Source organism: Polypterus senegalus, chromosome 17 (assembly GCF_016835505.1).
Source record: "Polypterus senegalus isolate Bchr_013 chromosome 17, ASM1683550v1, whole genome shotgun sequence".
Classification (NCBI taxonomy): domain Eukaryota; kingdom Metazoa; phylum Chordata; class Cladistia; order Polypteriformes; family Polypteridae; genus Polypterus; species Polypterus senegalus.
In genome coordinates, this window is record NC_053170.1 from 35,845,386 (window position 1) to 35,865,353 (window position 19,968).

Here is a 19,968-nt window from a genome sequence, read left to right on the forward strand (position 1 = left end):
CAAATATATATGTGAACAGAATTAAGTTTGAACAGTTATATGAAACAAATGTATAATAATGACATTCAAAATGCAAAGCTAAAAAACTAGTAAAAAGAAGCAAAAATAAAATATGAATATTATACTGTAGTGTATAGTAAAGATCAATACCATACTGCCAGCAAACATTAGATAAGCTACTTTGTGTTTTCTCTTAAGTGAAATTTAGTTCTGTATTTTAATAAATACTTGTTTAACATGGCACCAGAGCGTAGCAACGTGTTACTTGTTGTTCAGGTATGTGAATGTAAATTTCACCATACACTGTACACGTAACAATATGGTTCCTATTACATAATAGAATGTGGCATTGAATGGAAATGAGGTAAAGGAGTCACTGTGAAAGATAAAATGATAAAATCAATAATCAGTAAAGACAATCCCAGTCCAAGTTGCTCAATATAAAGGATCTGTTGGAGTAATAAATTTACTTATTTAAAGGTAAAGCATTTCAAGATTTTCAACAACGAATGAACTACAAATTAGATATGTGAATTGTCAAAAGTGGAAGAGCTTTCTTGATGCAATATGTAGACACTTTACACACTTTTTTACCTTCCAGCTGATTTTCACTCAGTTCAGGTTTTCTTTTCTTTTTGATAGAAAATCTTACATCTATACATATAAAATGTTGAGTTGTAGTAGTCAAGTGATGGAAATTCTCAGCTTTTTTCCTTGGTGTACCACCCCCAAGAACTGAAATGTTTCAAGGAATACCATTATTTTTGGTCATTAATTGTTAAGTACTGATGCTATTATAGTGCAAAACAAATGTTGATACTGTATTTCTTTACCCAGCACTTTAATATATTCATTATTTTTATTTATTTAGTATCTGTATTTGTCAATAAGAAATTGCCTTTGAACACATCTTAGCAGTGTTTTATGACGAGTTTAAGGGATTTGTTTAAGGTGTAATGTAAAGCAAAAAACATTAAAAATTGTGAATTGTCATAATGTTTATGTAGCTGTTTTGATTAATGTTACCAAGCTATTAAAATGAACAATTTCCAACTCAGTTAGTCCAATTCATGAGAGAAACCTTATCCCAGGGGTATTGGGCGCAAGGCAGAAAACAGCAGAGGACAGGGTGCTACCCCTGGATAGACTCTGGCTCCCTGTGCCAATGAATTGGATTAATTTGGTTGGAAAATGATTTGTTACTTTATTAATTATATGACACTTCCAACACAAAAACGGGAGTTGTCACAAAGGCTCTGTAATAATTTTTGGCTTTTCCTAATCACCACAGGAAAAATCAGAAATTACTTGGATAGAGAAGGACTTTTCAAATATAATGATCAAGGTAAGACCTGTAACAATCAACTGCTTTTGCAGATTAATTGTACTTCCCTTTGCTTAGGCTTGGCAAATATATTATTAAATGCTTTCTAGTGAATCCATAATGTATGAAATGTGAAGTGTTAATAGGAGAGAAGGCTAACTTCTTAAAAGCTTTCTCCCAGCTTTTCTCTCTCTCTCTCTGTATGTATACACACACACACACACACACACACACACACACACACACACCACTTTATTAGGTACGCCTGCTCAACTGCTTGTTAACACAAATATCTAATCAACCAATCACATGGCAGCAACTCAGTGCCAAGACGAACTGCTGAAATTCAAACTGTTTATGAAAATGGAGAAGAAAGGTGATTTAAGTCAAGCATGTCAAACACGCTGCCTGTGGGCCGCATGCGGCCCTCAACAGAAATCTGTGCGGCCCGCATGACAGATCCTAGTTGGCACTAAACTTGTACAAAATTATTACTATCATTTGTGTTTGAATCATTCTGCATCTTCGGTGTTACTTATTGAGTTTTCTTTCTTCTGCCTTCTGACAAAAGCGCATTTTCCCTTGGCATTACAGTACCGGAAACATCATCTGCTAGTATAGTTGCAGCTGCGGCATCAGCACCTCGATATCCTAGGCATGACACTGCCCCCCCTTGACCAAAGTTAATTTAGTCATGATGTCACAACTGAAGTGCTAGGCTGCAGCAGCCTGACGGGCTACACTACTGGCTTGGCTGCTGAGACTGGGCAGAACTACCCATCACGAGTAGTAATAGCTTGCATATTTTCATGTAATGGAGCGGGAGATCGTCAGGCGGATCAGTGTGGTGTGTGCAGTGATGCGGGCTCTGCATCGGTCTTTCGTGGTGAAAACAGAGCTGAGCCATTAGGCAAAGCTCTCAGTTTACCGGTCGATCTACGTTCTTACCCTCACCTTTGTTCATGAGCTGTGGGAAGTGACCGAAAGAACGAGATCACGAATACAAGAGGCTGAAATGAGTTTCCTCCGCAGAGTGTCTGGGCTTTCCCTTTAAGGACACATGATGCTTCAGCAGGGCTTGAATCACAGCGTTTGCATGGCTTTTATTTTGACAAGTTATTGGGTGTCTTTAGTTTGCATAATTAATTGTGCAGTTTTGCCGGGAATAGGAAAGGAAATTGGCGACAAATGGGGTTAACAATCAAGTACCTCGCTGAAAAGTGAACAAGGTATTAATTTCTCTGTGTTATATGTAAAACAAAGGTTACAAATGTTTATGTTAAGTTATTTACATACTTTTTATTTTATACTTTGCCTTTTATAGCTCTTACGGTGTGTTTATGGAACAAGGTCACAGAAACGATAATAAAATTCATAAACCATCAGTCTGAGAATTGACCATCACTCAGCCGGGGTCGCTACACTTTTAAAGATAGGGTGAGAAGCTAAGTCATCCGAGAGGAACTGCTCCTCCGCATCGAGAGGAGTCGGATGAGGTGGCTCAGGCATCGGATCAGGATGCCTCCTTGACGCTTCCCTGGTGAGAGGAAGACCCAGGACACACTGGGGATTCCCCCATGAGAGCTAGTAGAAGAAGCTGGGGATAGGGAAATCTGGGCATCTTTGCTCAAGCTATTGTCCCCGCAACCCTATCTCGGATAAGCGGAAGAGGATGGATGGATATTCATGTTTTTTTGCTGTAGTTTTATGTAATTTTGTGCTAGTATTGTAATGAACAGTTAGTGCAGACTACAGCTGAAGATCTTAAGTGGATGCGAGAAGTTGGTGAGTTGCTTATTAACAATTTTTTGTGATTTTGACTTTGTAAAATTAGTGTAGGTCAGGAGGCTTTTTGCATATCGGCTTATTTTACAATATAAACTTTAAAGTAAACTTAGTAAAGTAAAATTAGATTTTTAGACTGAGTAATGAATTCAGTGAGCAATTTCGTGATTTCAGTTCACATGAACAGGACTTTGCGCTGTTTATGTCACCATACTTTTACAACGCTGAGAATGCGCCTGAGAATATCCAAATTGAATTGATTGAACTGCAGTCAGATTATATTCTGAAGGCAAAATATAATGAAGTTGGTGTGCCAGGCTTGTATGCTTAACTGCCACCCTCGTATGTGCAGATCCGTAAGTTGGCATCGAGAGTACTGTCTATGTTCGGAAGCACTTACCTTTATGACAATTGTTTTCGTTAATGAAAGCTACCAAAACCCCATATCGCTTAAGACTTACTGTTAAGCACCTTTCATCCCTCGTAAAAGTTGCAGCTGCACAAGATTTCAAGCCTCATATTGACGAACTGGCTACTAACAAGTGATGCCAAGTGTCGGGACAAAAGAAATAAGTCTCAGACTGTAAGACTCCTATCTAAGGATCTAGCTAAGAGGCTAAAACTCTAATTGTACACTGTTGTATGGAGATTATATGGAAATAAATTGCTTTTCTTTAAATTTTTTTAAATTTTCAGTATTGGAAAGAAAGCTATAGCAACTTTGTATAATAGTATTTGTTACAGTGCGGCCCACTGACCCACATAGCAGTCAAAGTGGCCCACCAGTAGTGGTGAGTTTGACTTGCCTGATTTAAGTGACTTTGAATGTGGCATGGTTTTTGGTGCCAGATGGGCTAATCTGAGTATTTCAGAAACTGCTAATCAACTGAGGTTTTCAAGCACAACCATCTCAAGAATTTACAGAAAATGGTCTTAAAAAGGGAAAATATCTATTGAGCATTAATTGTCTGTGATAAAAATGCCTTGTTGATGCTAGAGGTCCAAGGAGAATGGCCAGACTAGTTTGAGCCGATAGAAAGGCAACAGTAACTCTAATAACCAATTGTTACAGCTAAGGTATGCAGAAGAACATCTCTGAGCACACAGCACGTCAAGCCTTGAAGCAATATAACTCACCATATCACAAAGCTCAGATCATCTCAAACTAGTTTCTTGAACATGACAGTGAGTTCACTCAACTCAAATGGCCTTCACAGTCTCCAGATCTTAATCCGGTTGAGCACCTTTGGGATGTGGTGGAATAGGAGGTTCACATCATGGATGTGCAGTTGACAAATCTGCAGCCACTGTGTGATGTTGTCATGTCACAATGGACCAAAGTCCTTGAGGAATGTTTCCAGCACCTTCCTGAACCTATCTAATTAAGAATTATGGCAGTTCTGAAGGCAAAAGATGTACCTAATAAAGTGGCTAGTGAGTGTGTATACGTGTGTGTGTATACATATATATAATATATAATACCAGTAACGGCACACTGCACGACAATGTGCAGTGAATACACTTAATTTGAGCATTCCTAGTTTTCATCCTCTTTCTCAGTATGTTTAGCATTCGTTTGCTCAGAGGTTGATGCGCTTGTTGCTTCCTGAGCAGCTTTTCTTTGAAGTCAGTGTTTGTATTGCAATTACGTTTTCTTTCATTTTTCACTTAAGCTGGCACAATGTGCCTCAAGAATGATTTAAGATATGAAGAGGAAGGGGAAATGACGGTGAAGGTGATAGGAATGAAAAAAGGCACATGGCTGCCCTGCTGGCCACTGTCAGGAGTTGATTCTACAATAAAATTAAGTACAAATAAAAAGAGGAATAACCTTGGAGGTCAATCATCACCCCAAAAGCAGATAGTAGACGTCACTAATATATGTGTACCAAATTTCAGGTCAATAGGTCAAACGGTTTGTGAGCTACAGGTGATTTAAAATCCTGGACAGACAAATGGACAGCCACGGTAGTGTATTTTATATATATATATATATAAAGCCCTCACTGACTCACTCATCACTAATTCTCCAAATTCCCGTGTTGGTAGAAGGCTGAAATTTGGCAGGCTCATTCTTTATAGGCTACTTACAGAAGTTAACCAGGTTTCATTTCAAAATTCTATGCGTAACGGTCATAACTGAATCCTAGTTACGTACATATATACGTCCATAGCCTGCAGCTCAGTCGCCGTGTAAGGCGGAGTTGTGTCCCCCATCCCCACGCCTCCCACTTAGTTGGCTGCCTGCCTATATTGCATCCCCACGCCTCCCACGTAATTGGCTGCCTGCCCATATAAGGCCGTCCGTTGCTCCAGTTTCTTCATTCCCTTCCTTGCTTCGCCACGGTATTCATGTCTCCTTACTGCAGCCTTTTTATTTAATCCACAGCTTCTCCTCTGTTTTATTGTTTGTTTATTATGCTTATAGTTACTGTGTATGTATTTTAGACTTAGTTTACATTGTTCAGGTACCTATTTCTTTTATCGTTCCAACCATACCCCCATTAACATGTCTATCGAGGAGATCACCATCAATCAAAGAAATGTCACTTACCGAGTGGTTTCCATGCCCGGAGATGCCGCCTGCCTTTTACATTCTCTGTGTTACATATTGCACGGCCATATCAGACTCAATCTTGATATCCAGAGGAACATTGTATCTTATGTATTGAAAGACTGGGACAGGTTCAAGGTGTGGACTGATGACGGTACAGGAGATAATTATACTACACAGGAGCACTATAAGAGTGAAATGCGTAAGCCCTTCACCTACGCTTTTGCATGTGAGTTGATGGCTGCCTCTGAATTGTTCGGTTGTTGCTTTCAAGTGTACTTAAATGGCCAAATATTTTACACCTTTGGAGAACCGCCAATGCCTCTTAAATATCTTAGATTCACAGGTGATTTGAATAGTAGACACTTTGATGTTTATGAGTGTTTCAACTCTCAAAAGCTGGGTGCAAAGTTATCAATGAAGCTGGTTATATCCTTACAACGCTTGACAGATGTCGAATGTCACTTCAACATAAGTCCTGCAAATACTAACGTAATTGAAACAAACCATGAAACTCGAACCGATTATGACAGCAGCAATCCAAGCTGTGAGAAAACAGTAAAAAGGAGGCATGTCAGACGTGGTACATTTTCTGATGTAGCTAGATGGAAACAACTTCGTGATGCTGCCGCCAAATACTCTCAGAAAAATCCACAAGTTAATAGACACGCTGTCGCTACATACTCGCAGGCAAATCCACAAGTTCATAGAGACGCTGTCGCTAAATACTTGCAGAAAAATCCACAAGTTAATAGAGACGCTGCTGCTAAATACTCGCAGGCAAATCCACAAGTTAATGCCTAGAATGCCTGTTAAACATCTTAGATTCACGAGTAGCGATTTGGGTAGTGAAACTTCGATGAATGGAACCTGTTATCTTTACAATGGTTGACAAACACGGAATGTAACTTAAACACAACACGTCCTCCAAATACGAACCTGATTGAAAGAAATAATGATAATCAAATCCTTGATGACAGCAACACTCATAACGGTGACAAAACAATTACATTGACAATCATGTTATGTTATTTTTTAAATGTTTCCTTTTCTTTTTCATAACTTCTTTAACACACTACTTCTCCGCTGCGAAGCGTGGGTACTTTGCTAGTATATAATATATTAACTATTAGGGCTTGGAATTGATTTAAAAAAATAACTAATTGCATCAATGTGTGTAATTAATCGTGGTAAATCTCATCTAACAATTAAACATGTAATTATAAAATTAATACATAAATCATGAAGTAAATAAACAAACTCTGAATCACAAAATTAATGTAGAATCAATACAAAGGAATTAAAAAAATAAAAGTAATGGCATAGTTTAAACTTAAACAATGACCTTTTAACAAAATACCGCTTGAGCAAATACAACCTGAAATTAAATGACATAACATTTTTAATGGTAATATATAAAAACGGTACTGGATGTGTATGTAATTTTTTAGGTACATGCTTAACTTTTTTGTATTATTGTTTCATAATGTTTAAAAAAAGTAACTCACATGAAAATGCTGCCCTGACCAAAGCACTTCCTGAGGCATTTGCCCTATTGTCGGTCCTTTATGCAACAATATTTTTTAACACATTAAACTGACCACAGTAATCTCAAAAATTAACACGTTTAGTTTCACATGCCTAATATATATGTGTGTGTGTGTGTGTTTGTCTGGTTGATATGTCTCTGTTATTCCAACAGATGGCGCATTACACACACTATAACACTGACTTTATGAATCCCATACCAAATGGCATATAACAGAGGCTCAGTATTGCATTTCTCATTCCAACAGGTGACACATCACAAACATTTAAAGTAATGCATTTTAGTACTACAAATGTTTGTGGTGTGCCGTTTGTAGAAATCACAAATGCAATGCATTTTAATACAACATGCTTTGCAAAATGCTTATAAATCTTAATGCTGAGGTCTATGTTAATTGCTTACTTTCAACCTGTCTTAAACAGGTAGCACAGCTAGTGTGTTTGTGTGTGGTGTGTATATGTATGTGTATGTATGTGTGTATATATATATATATGTATATGTATATGTATATGTATATGTATATGTATATATGTATATGTATATGTATATATGTGTATATATATATGTATATGTATATGTATATATATGTATATATATATATATGTATATGTATGTATATGTATATATATATATATGTATATGTATATATATATATGTATATATATATATGTGTGTGTGTATGTACTGTATATATATCTATACTAATAAAAGGCAAAGCCCTCACTCACTCACTCACTGACTGACTCATCACTAATTCTACAACTTCCCGTGTGGGTAGAAGGCTGAAATTTGGCAGGCTCATTCCTTACAGCTTACTTACAAAAGTTGGGCAGGTTTAATTTCGAAATTCTACACGTAATGGTCATAACTGGAACCTATTTTTCTCAATATAATGTAATGGAGTTGAGCTCGATGGCCGTGGGGGACGGAGTTTTGTGTGACATCATCACGCCTCCCACGTAATCACGTGAACTGACTGTCAACGCAATACGTAGAAAACAAATAAGAGCTCCAAAAAGCACTGAAGAAAACGTGCATTATACAATTGAGAAGGCAGCGAAACAATAAGAAGCGGCCAAGTCACACATACAACCATATTCATGAGTACAGTTACTTCAGAAACAAAGCACGGTGTAAACCTAAAGTTTAAATTAAGTTCATAGACAGGCTGCCGCTGGCATTCGTCATGCCCACGGCTAATGCAGGATACAAGTTTAATGAGAGGACGCAGGATATAAACGAGAGTTTTGATCACTTTATAACTAAGTTTAAATTACTGGTGAAGGGCTGTGCTTATGCAAATTCCGAGAGACTGTCTTTGTGACAGTTAAGGCGGATGGGAGAGTCACGTCATCATCTCCCCTCCCATTCACCTCATTTTGCTGTGAGCTGAGCTCCGCAGCTAACGCAGTCTTCAGGAACCAACTTTGAGACGCTGCCACCAAATATTCAAAGAAAAATCCACAAGTTAATACACACGCTGTCTCTACAGTTTCTCCACACTCTGTATCCTCCAGGCACTACTTACAAAAGGTTACATTGACAATCGTGTTACATTATTTTTAAAATGTTTCCTTTTCTTAGCACAAGCACAGCTGAGAAGCTTTGATGCATGTGCTCCATAACGCGTTAAAAAATAACGCATTTAATCACTCTTTGCATTCCAAGCAAAAGGGAACTTCTGGCAATGCATGATTTCCTGGTACACCGATTACATTGATGTACACATCAGAGCTACAAAAATGTAACAGTCGGAAGAAAGTGCGTTGCTACGACTGATTGGAGGAAAATTTTCATTTCAAAAGACTACCCGACGGAAGCCTTGATAAAAGCGTGGTTTTGTGCACATATATATATATGTATATATATGTGGATGTATATGTATATATACTGTATATATTTGTGTATATGTATATATATGTTTATGTGTGTGTGTGTATATATATATATATATATATACACATACACAGTGGAACCTCGGTTTGCAAGCATAATTCGTTCCGGAAACGTGCTCGCAATCCAAAACACTCGTACATCAAAGCGAATTTCCCCATAAGAAATAATGGAAATTCAGATGATTCGTTCCACAACCCAAAACTATTCATATAAAAAGGATTAATACAAAATATAAAGTAAATTACATAATACAAATTAACCTGCAATTTACATTTAAAAAGAATCATGGCTGGTGTGAGTTTCTAAACTCATGTGGAATTCCACCCAACGGGACAACACGCTGAAGAGTGTCCCAAAGCAATCGCAGTCTCCCAGCGCTGTAGCAGTTTGCCATATAAGCGCATCCAAAAAGATCAAGGAACATAAAGATCCCGCTGCAATAAATAACTGCGCTGTTGCTGTTTCAAACTGAATAAACTGGTGTTTATTCAGCTGGTGTTAAAGTACTGAGACTCAGCTTCGTGTTTTGGGGAGCAAGATGAGGACTCGCACTTCACAGCGCACACACACACACACAGTCACAATGCTGTAGTAAACAGAGAGAGACGCTGGGCGAGCGAGATAAGAAAATAGAGAGAAGCTGGGCGAGCAAGATAAGGAGAGAGAGAGAAAAAGACGCACTGGGCGAGCGAGATAAGGACAGAGAGAAAAAGACGCGATGAGCGAGCGAGATAAGGAGAGAGAGAGAGAACCACCATCAGCTCAGTTGTGATCACATGACACTCAGCAGACAAAGTGTATCCATACTACTCGTATTACAAGACATCGCTCGTTTATCAAGTCAAAATTTATTAAAAATTTTTGCTCGTCTTGCAAAACACTCGTAAACCAAGTTACTCGTAAACCGAGGTTCCACTATATATATATATATATATATATATAATGAATGACCTCCAAAGAGCGCACACATATACACACATACATACACACACACAAATTATATATGTGTGTGTATGTATGTATGTGTGTGTATATATGATGTACATAGGTATGTGTATATATATATATATGTGGATATGTATATAGATATGTATATAGATATGAAGATATGTATGTGTATATATTTGTATATATGTATGTATGTACATATATAATATATTTAGACTCAAACCGATTATGACAGCAGCAATCCAAGCTGTGAGAAAACAGTAAAAAGGAGGCGTGTCAGACGTCGTGGTACATTTTCTGATGCAGCTAGACGAAAACAACTTTGTGACGCTGCCGCCAAATACACAAAACAATTACTTTGACAATCATGTTACGTTATTTTTAAAATGTTTCCTTTTCTTTTTCATAACTTCTTTAATACATGGCTTCGCTGCGAGGCACGAGTATTTTGAGATATATATATATATAGATATATATATATATATATATATATGAATGTGACAGCAACACTCATAATAGTGACAAAACAATTACATTGACAATCATGTTACGTTATTTTCAAAATGTTTCCTTTTCTTTTTCTTTACTTCTTTAACACACTACTTCTCCGCTGTGAAGCGCGGGTATTTTGCTTGTATGTATATATGTATATGTGTGTGTGTGTGCATATATATATATATATATATATATATATATATATAAAATGTCCTTCCACCTGACTCTGGCTCATTCCTGTGAGGTTGGTCAAGTCCTCTCATATCGGCCAACCTGGAAGTCCTTTTGCTGTTCTGCCCACGTGGTCTGTAAGCACTTCCGGGTTAGGCGGAAACCTCATGCCATATGGCTTCTCCACTTTCAGAGCACCTCTTGGCAACACCAAGGTACCCAAAAGGGCTGAGATATAGAACTCCAAGTCCCATGGTGCCCTGTGGGAATCTGGAGCACCACTGCAATCCAGGAAAGCTGCCATCTATATAAATGAGAGAGATACAGTATATGCAATTCAAAACACTCACATCTTTCCAGTTTTTATTGAAATGTAATCCAGTCCAGTGAATAACCAGACATGCCACAAAAGTAAGAGGTTTTAAAAAAGTGTAGGTAACCAGAAAGCTGAAAAATAATATTTTCAGAGTTAGATGAAAAGGTAACAAGTAATTGGTTAACAGCTTAAAGCTTTTCTGCCACAGTGAACATTCATTAGGTCTTGAACGTTGATACAAACAATTTCTTTAGGTGTTCCACCTTTTGTTGATCCTTAGATAACCTCTGCCTATATGAAAGCAGTGCTGGAACATATTGTTTTGCCACACCCTCTGTGTTTGCCTACGTACTTTACAAAATTGTTATGTATGCGTTAGTAGTGAGTTATTAGTTAGTATGTTAACTTTACTATATTTATAAATTCATACAACACTCTGAGAGTGTCAATGAGAAGTGTTTTGCATTAAAATAAACTGATTTAAAATGACATTAAACAGGGTGGTTTGCTGGTGTCCCACATTGGAAAAAAATGAAATTCTTGTCTTGCTGTTTGTGTGTGTATAGATAGATAGATAGATAGATATTTTATTAATCCTAAGGGGAAATTCAAATACTCCAGCAGCAGCATACTGATAAAAAACAATATTAAATTAAAGAGTCATAAAAATGCAGGTAAAACAGACAATAACTTTGTATAATGTTAACGTTTACCCTCAACCCAATGGGTGGAATTGAAGAGTCGCATAGTGTGGGGTAGGAACGATCTCCTCAGTCTGTCTGTGGAGCAGGACGGTGACAGCAGTCTGTTGCTGAAGCTGCTGCTCTGTCTGGAGATGACACTGTTCAGTGGATGCAGTGGATTCTCCATGATTGACAGGAGCCTGCTCAGTGCCCATCTATCTGCCACAGATGTCAAACTGTCCAGCTCCATGCCTACAATAGAGCCTGCCTTCCTCACCAGTTTGTCCAGGCTTCTTTATGCTGCCTCCCCAGCACACCACTGTGTAGAAGAGGGTGCTCACCACAACCGTCTAATAGAACATCTGCAGCATCTTACTGCAGATGTTGAAGATTGCCAGTCTTCTAAGGAAGTATAGTCGGCCCTGTCCTTTCTTGCACAGAGCATCAGTATTGGCAGTCCAGTCCATTTTATCATCCAGCTGCACTCCCAGGTATTTATAGGTCTGTACCCTCCGCACACAGTCACCTCTGATGATAACGGGGTCCATGAGGGGCCTGGGCCTCCTAAAATCCACCACCAGCTCCTTGTTTTTTCTGGTGTTGAGTTGTTGGTGGTTTGAGTCGCACCATTTAACAAAATCCTTGATTAGGTTCCTATACTCCTCATACTGCCCACTCCTGATGCAGCCCGCGATAGCTGTCTCATCAGCGAACTTTTGCACCTGGCAGGACTCAGAGTTGTATTGGGAAATCTGATGTATATAGGCTGAACAGGACTGGAGAAAGTACAGTCCCCTGTGGCGCTCCTGTGCTGCTGACCACAATGTCAGACCTGCAATTCCTGAGACGCACATACTGAGGTCTGTCTGTAAGATAGTCCGTGATCCATGCCACCAGGTATTAATCTACTCCCATCTCTGTCAGCTTGTCCCTATGGAGCAGAGGTTGGATGGTGTTGAAGACACTGGAGAAGTCCAGAAACATAATTCTAACAGCACCACTGCCTCTGTCCAAGTGGGAGAGGGATCGGTGCAGCATATAGATGATGGCATCCTCCGCTCCCACCTTCTCCTGGTATGCGAACTGCAGAGGGTCGAGGGCGTGGCGGACCTGTGGCCTCGGGTGGTAAAGCAGCAGCCGCTCCATGGTCTTCATCACATGTGACGTCAGAGCGACAGGCCAGAAGTCATTCAGGTCACTAGGACGTGATACCTTTGGGACTGGGGTGATGCAAGATGTTTTCCAAAGCCTCAGGACTCTCCCCTGTTCCTGGCTCAGGTTGAAGATGCGCTGTAGAGGATTTCCCTGCTCCAACGCACAGGCCTTCAGCAGTCGTGGCAATACTCCATCTGGACCCACTGCTTTACTGGCACAAAGTCTCCTCAGCTCTCTGCTCACCTGGGCTGCTGTAATTGTGGGTGGGGATGTCTCTCCTGTGCTGGTATCAGCAGAAGGATGGGTGGAGGATGCAGTATTCCAAGGTGAGAGTAGGTTAGGGTGGTCAAACCTGTTAAAGAAGTTGTTCATTTTGTTTGCTCTCTATGTCTCTCTTGATGGTGGCACCCCGTTTCGAGCTGCAGCCAGTGATTATCTTCATCCCATCCCACACTTCCTTCATGCTGTTATTCTGCAACTTCTGCTCCAGCTTTTTCCTGTACTGCTCCTTTGCCGCCCTGAGCTTGACTCAGAATTCCTTCTGCACGTGCTTGAGCTCATGCTGATCACCACCTTTGAAAACCCTTTTCTTCTGGTTCAAAAGGCCCTTCATGTCACTTGTAATCCATGGCTTGTTGTTAGCATAGCAGCATACTGTTCTTACTGGAACTACAATGTCCATACAGAAGTGTATGTGTTCCTAAGAACAATTGGAATATTTGGCACTTTTATATTAAAAGGTACAACCTACTAACTGTGGGCATTCTACTCAGAATGTTTTAGTTTTGGTGGAACATCATGTCCAAAATACAAGTAGTGAATTCTAGTGAGCTTCTGTGCTAGTCATGGATTGTCTCTAACAAACACCAAGTCCAAACACAAGGATACTCCTTCATATACCTGGCAAGACAAGACCCTTGACTAAAAGTCACTTATCAAGTTTGTAGTCCTTTTATCAAACCTGAGCTCTTTTGTTGTTGACATTTCAGTGCAAAGACAATGAGATTTACTATAACACACTATTTTTGTGGTCAACAGGCACAGCAGGGGCCCTAGTTTTTACAGGGAACCTATTGTACAAACTATAGATTTTACATGAACCAATACTTTGGTACCAAGTTAATACCCAAAATCAGAAAATGAAACTGTAATAGATTTTTACTGTATCTATGGTACTGATTGAAAGTTGGTACTACACCCATTTCTGACTGCAAGGTTAGGAGTTATTTGGAAACACCCAAAAATACATGAGAAAAATGTTAGGAAAAGCCATATATGAAAATGGCTTACAGTTGTTATTCCACTGCCCCACAAAATGTAACACTTTTCAACAAATAGCCAAAACATTGACAGCAGAAAACATCTATAGCAACCAGGGAGGTAACGAGAAGTCAAGTAAAATGACACCTTTTATTGGAAAACTAAAAAGATTACAATAATGAAAGGATAAGTGTCTGTGTGTCCATCCAGTTTTTGCGTCTCTGTCATTCTAAAAGATGCTTCATTGCAAACATTGTCATTGCTTTAACAAATCCTATACCGAATGGCATATGACAGAGACATATGCATTGCATGGTGCTCTGCAAATATTAATGCACAGGTCTATGTTGATTACTTGGATTTTGACCTGCCTTACATGGGTAACACAGCAGGTAGAAATGATAAAACTACTAATCCCTGTCTTATAAATGATATAATGAATGTGATTTTTGTTAGTAAGTAGTTCACATACACATTCATGACTTAATTGGTGTGGTTAAAGAAGGTCTTAGTGTTCTTTAACATTTCCAGGGAAAATGTTTTACTTTATGGTGATTTTAGGTATGGTATACCTAAGTATCATTAAAACAAAACATATTTTCATCTTAACCATATCTGCATATGTACAGTAAGTGTTTTAATTAACACTCTTTTCACTAAAGCTCCTTGAGAACATATAATTAAAAGGTAAACATGAACTCAAAATAAAGATGTGTCTAACATAAAAAATTAGAAAATGTTATTTGTCAGTAGGGAATATGTATTAACTTAATTGAGACATAACCTTCATCAGGTTCTGTAAAGGTGCTTGAAAAGTACATCATGGGATTATTTCATAGCATAAATTTATGAATTTAAGTGGCAAGAGAAAACGAAAGTTTGATTATCCTGTTGGAAGTTTACACGTTCACCTGTCTTGGCATTTATGGTAGAGGTGCCATTTAAAGCCAATAGGTAGGGAATAAAATTAAAACCCTTAGTTTGTGCAATTTCATCAAAAAGTCATGACAATAGTAATTCCAGCTGTAGAAGGCCTGGATGCTTACAAAGTTTAAAGTGCCCATCCTTTCAGCTCCCTGTTCAATAGTATGCACTGCAACAGTTTGGTTGCTTCTATGACAGAAAACATGTCATTTAATTGTTGGACTTGAATATCGTGTATTTATATTAAGTCACACTATATTACATTTATTAGGGACTGGTGTAGCTTTGCTGGAAATTTTATCCAGACTGACTGACACACAGACAGACAGACAGACAGAAAGAAATAGGTTCAATAGTTAGTTGTATGCACTTTTCAGTAGTATCTGCTTATACACTGCTAACAAGCAGTGCTATTTATTGTCTTGTATTAAGCATAGTGTCTTGATTTCTCTGTTGTACTACGCTTTTGTTACTACTGATATTAATTAGTTAAAAACTTGCAAGCATATTTGATAAAGAACAACTAAAGCTGTTCTTTAAGGAAATTATAATAATTAATAGATCTTGGAAGATTTATTTTTATTCATCAATAAAAAGTAATTCTTTGAACTGCATTCAGGGGGCAGTCATACAGCACGAAAGTACAGTATTACTGGCTTTGTATTTGATCCAACAGTGGGGAAATTTTAAAAAGGTTCTTATGTTGGTTTTCAACATTAAGCTAATGCTGCTTTACTGGAGATGCACAAAAGTAAACATTTGGTTTCTTATATAATTTACTCAGATTGTTTTTATGTTATTTTGATTTCATCTACAAAGTGTAGCTTTTCATTCTCCTGCTTATAGCCTTACCAGTACTGAATAATATTTGTCCTCACACACCAAGATTCACTATTAATCGACTAGTTAATATAGGGCATAATTGTTTTGGGTCTATAAGGAAAACCAGAGTACACAGAGAAAAATCCGCACAGACATGGGCAAAATATGCAGTATGTACACAACACATTACCCCAGCTTGGGACACAAACCAAGGACTTTGGAGCTGAAATGGAGTAGCACTATAACCACTGTGCTGCTGTGCTACTCTAAACATTATTCTTAAGTAAAAACAACAGGCAAATGTGATTGATGGCTGATGCGGAAGTCACACTTAAGAGTACCGGAAGGCAGATGTGTTTGCTATTACACAGAAAATAAGCAGAGAACAGATTGCTGCAGATGAGTCTTCACTTTTTAACAGCACTGTATTACACAAACGATTACAAATTGTTTTCCATAATATAAATTTGAGCTATCGTGTATGCCTTTATTTATTTATTTTTTTAAAGTGTTTATTTTTTTTATTTGATCACCTTACATGGGCCAAATTAGACAGCATTTGTTTTTAAAGCATGGATGTGGTCTGTGGCCTTATTTTCTTTAAATTGCTAGAGTACTTCTGTGAGTCTATAACCAAACCTTAACACATGTTTCTTAGAGGGGTTTGTTAGGATCACCAAAATATCATTTTAATATTTGAATGGTATCCCTTACAGGATTTACTCTTGAATTATTTTGGTGTTAAATTGTTTTTGGTACACATGCTCCACCTGTGCCATCACTAACAGACACTTTTATTACTGGGTATTTCTCTTATTTGTTATTTGATAAGCTGTAACTTCGGAGTAGTCTGAAATATTCAATTGTAATTCTTTAATTTTATTTATATACCACTTTTAATTTTGGAACTTCGGGCCTATAACTATTATTTTATTAAATGTGAATTGTAGAGACTATGGTGTATATGTCTATATGTTTTTTGTATGTTTTTGACGGATGTGGCTTGTTTGGAGTGTTTTTCTGCACCAAGTGTGACATGCTGCTTAATTTAGGTCAGAGCTGCTCCACCTGCTTCCTTCTTGCACAGTCGGCTGCCACACAGCATAGTGTAGCGTATCCAAGACACAAACAAGAAACCTTTGCTTACTGTCCTTCAGAGGTAGTACGCTGAGGACCAAAGCAGGGTGATGATAACGTATATTCGGATTGGAATAGCTCCCGTAATGGCAAAGAATAATGGAAAAGGACAAAAGGAAGTTTAGGTTAATGCGCTACATCACGTTATATGTGCTCAAGAAGCCCTCCACCAAGGCTTTACCGGTTGCGCCAGAGCCTGACAACAGCTGGAACCCAGCTAATAACCTGGTGAGACTAAATGTTGTCAGTTACTGAAGAAATTTAAGTATCACTGTTTAGTTTTAATTCTTCTGCTCAAGAAAAAATAGTACAGCTTTATTTCTGTGTATTTCATTAGTCATAATTTAAACTCAGTTCAGATCGTGTTAATTCTTGAATAACTTTTCCATTTGTTGAAATAGCTAACTTTTATCTTTTTGAATCCTGAAACTTGTTTCTGTTTGATAGTGAGCAAGATATACTATGCATATCTACCGTAAAGTTTGCTTAAGGCATATCTTTGTATTCTAACAGTTTTGCTACCCTGCACATTAACATATGAAGCAGGCCAAAACAGAAACAGTCTTATTCTGATTCTCCTTTATTGTTTATCAGCTTGTAGTCTGATTTTTTTTTCAGTGAATCTGTAAGCATTTCTTGTTTGATCTTTAAGTTTTAAACTAATTCAGGTATGTATATGTTGTGAATTATAGTGTCCTTTACAGTAATGTGTGCTATTTATGCACTCATTCCCCAAAGTAGAATACACTCTGATTACATTAAGAGCTAAGCTTATTTTTTTCTGCATAATTACATATGAATTGTGCTTACATGTTTAAAGTAAAGAAATTATTTCTTTATTTTAAAAGAACATGTTTCTTATCAGTAAGTAACTAAGTTGATTTCTCTATTTAAACAAATTTTTTCTGTTACTGTCTTCATCTTTTGCTAACTGATTTTTCTACTTTATTTCTTTGTAGTTTATTTAAGATCTGTCAGTGCTACTTTTGTTCATTTTCATTGTTGTTAGTTTGTGTAACAGATGCTTGTACACCATTTATAAGATATAATTTTTACTAAAATAATGTTTCTCAAACTATTAAATTGCAGGGTTTTTTTTTAGTGTTACTACTGTGATTTAGATATGGTACATGCATTTGTTTCAAAATGAAGATTGATTACTGAGTTCTAAAATGCATATTGAGAAAATTGATTATGCTAATTCTGAATAATGATATTGCATTTAATTGTGAGGCTGAACTTGAGTTCACCAATTAATGAACAATTAGTTGAATATCTAATAGTGGAGTATACTGCAAGGGTGAATTGTGCATTATTGTTTCTGGTTCTTAACCCATTTAATAAGGCTTACTTCCTTAAAATTCTTTTAGAAAATGGAAGGCACAAATTAAACTAGTGTCAGTTTTATACAATATTTTGTTAAAATTACGCTTTATTTTAGTATCCAGTTAATAATTAACTTTTTAATGATAGTCAAAGTTTTTCTGAATTGTGCACATTTGCTAAAACAGCTGTTCCTGCAATTAAAGCTCCCTTTCTATATGCAATATTTATTGCAATTTTTTTTTCATGTAAACCTCATGTTTTTGTTCCTCACACCCTTAGTTTGAATTGTAATATTCTTTGTATTAAGGAGTATGCTGACCAGTTACCTACATGAAATTTTATTGTATCTAGCTGATTAGAGGTCTAAGATAACCTATCTGGTCTGAGATGCATGTTTATCTTTGTACAGTTTATTGATTATATTTGTTTGTATTTCTTAGAATTTGGAAGAATATAAGCACTATGTGAGGCACATGATTTTTTGCATGTTTTGCAGTTTTTTTAAATACATGTTTGGTGTCATTCAGGTGAGCCATGTGGTTTAGAAAATGTATGCTAGCATAGCTGCAAATATAACATCATCATTTAGGGCCTGGTGGCCATTTTGGAAACCAATTAAATAAAACTCCTTATTTACTCTTGAATTTAAATCATTCACTAGTACTTGTGTTTAAAATACTCTACTAAATCATTGTTCAAATCCTAGTCATGACTAGCTTCCTCATTTGAAGAATGAGTTTTGTTTTGTGATTAAATAGATATCAGATTTCAAATTAAGAAATATAAAAAGTACATATATTGATGTACTGTTGTTACTTGTTGTTTGTAGAATATCTTTTGATAATTGTAGTTCATATACAGTATAAACATAATATTTAGAAGAAGTACCTAATGGAGTTTTAAAATCTACAGTATTTTGAAGTCTGCATATGCACCCAGCAGATGAGACTACAAACTCCTGGCCATGTTTGCAACTCTGTTGTAGTTGGGTTTTGTTTTACTGTAAAGAACATGGATGAATTTGAAAATTCACCACCATAGTTTAAATGGGAGGTTTTGAAGTATAAAAAGTTTTTAGTGTTTTTTCTACCTCAGATATCACAAAAGTGAAATATTTCATACACAATTTCCTTGAAGAATATGTGTACCAGAGTTCAACTATTTCAACAGGGAACTGAGTTGTTTCATGCAGGCACACAGCTCTGATGCTTTTCCATTTTATACAAAGGCAATTAAAAAGGGCTGACAATGCATTTAGATCATCAGTTAGTTCTGGTAAAAGCAGTCTATGCAAATAATGGTATTTTTCTTAATGCCAGCACTTTTAATATGTGACCTGGTTGTAGCACATAGAGCATATTGGAAGGCAGAAATTGACAGATGTGTCCTCATCCAGGAAAGATTCTATAAAAAAATCTGTTTTTCTTTTTCCTGACTTGTTTGAAGGAATGCATGAAAGCTCCTGTAAAAATCAACTTTCTGGTAAAATTAGTGAAGTACACTGCACACTTTATTATGTTGTAGATTTCATTTTAAATGGATACATTTGCCATTTTTACCCATCAGACTATACTCAATAACCCATAATGACAAAGTGAAAACATGTTTTCAGAAAAGTTTGCA

At 37.1% G+C, this 19,968-nt stretch overlaps 1 protein-coding gene across 4 annotated transcripts in view; it reads left to right on the plus strand.

Annotated features, from left to right (window-relative positions):
• The window catches only part of LOC120517953 (ribosomal protein S6 kinase 2 alpha), a 191,876-nt gene that overhangs the window by 118,417 nt on the left and 53,491 nt on the right, over positions 1-19,968 (plus strand). For 2 of the 4 annotated variants that reach the window (XM_039740489.1, XM_039740492.1), the window contains one exon: positions 1,292-1,345. The exons of 1 other annotated variant lie outside the window; for it this stretch is intronic. In XM_039740489.1, coding sequence (XP_039596423.1) covers positions 1,292-1,345 — 54 coding nt within the window. Of the gene's footprint in view, positions 1-1,291; positions 1,346-16,980; positions 17,248-19,968 lie in introns of those variants that run through there. One more of the 4 variants, XM_039740490.1, reaches the window with a different exon arrangement.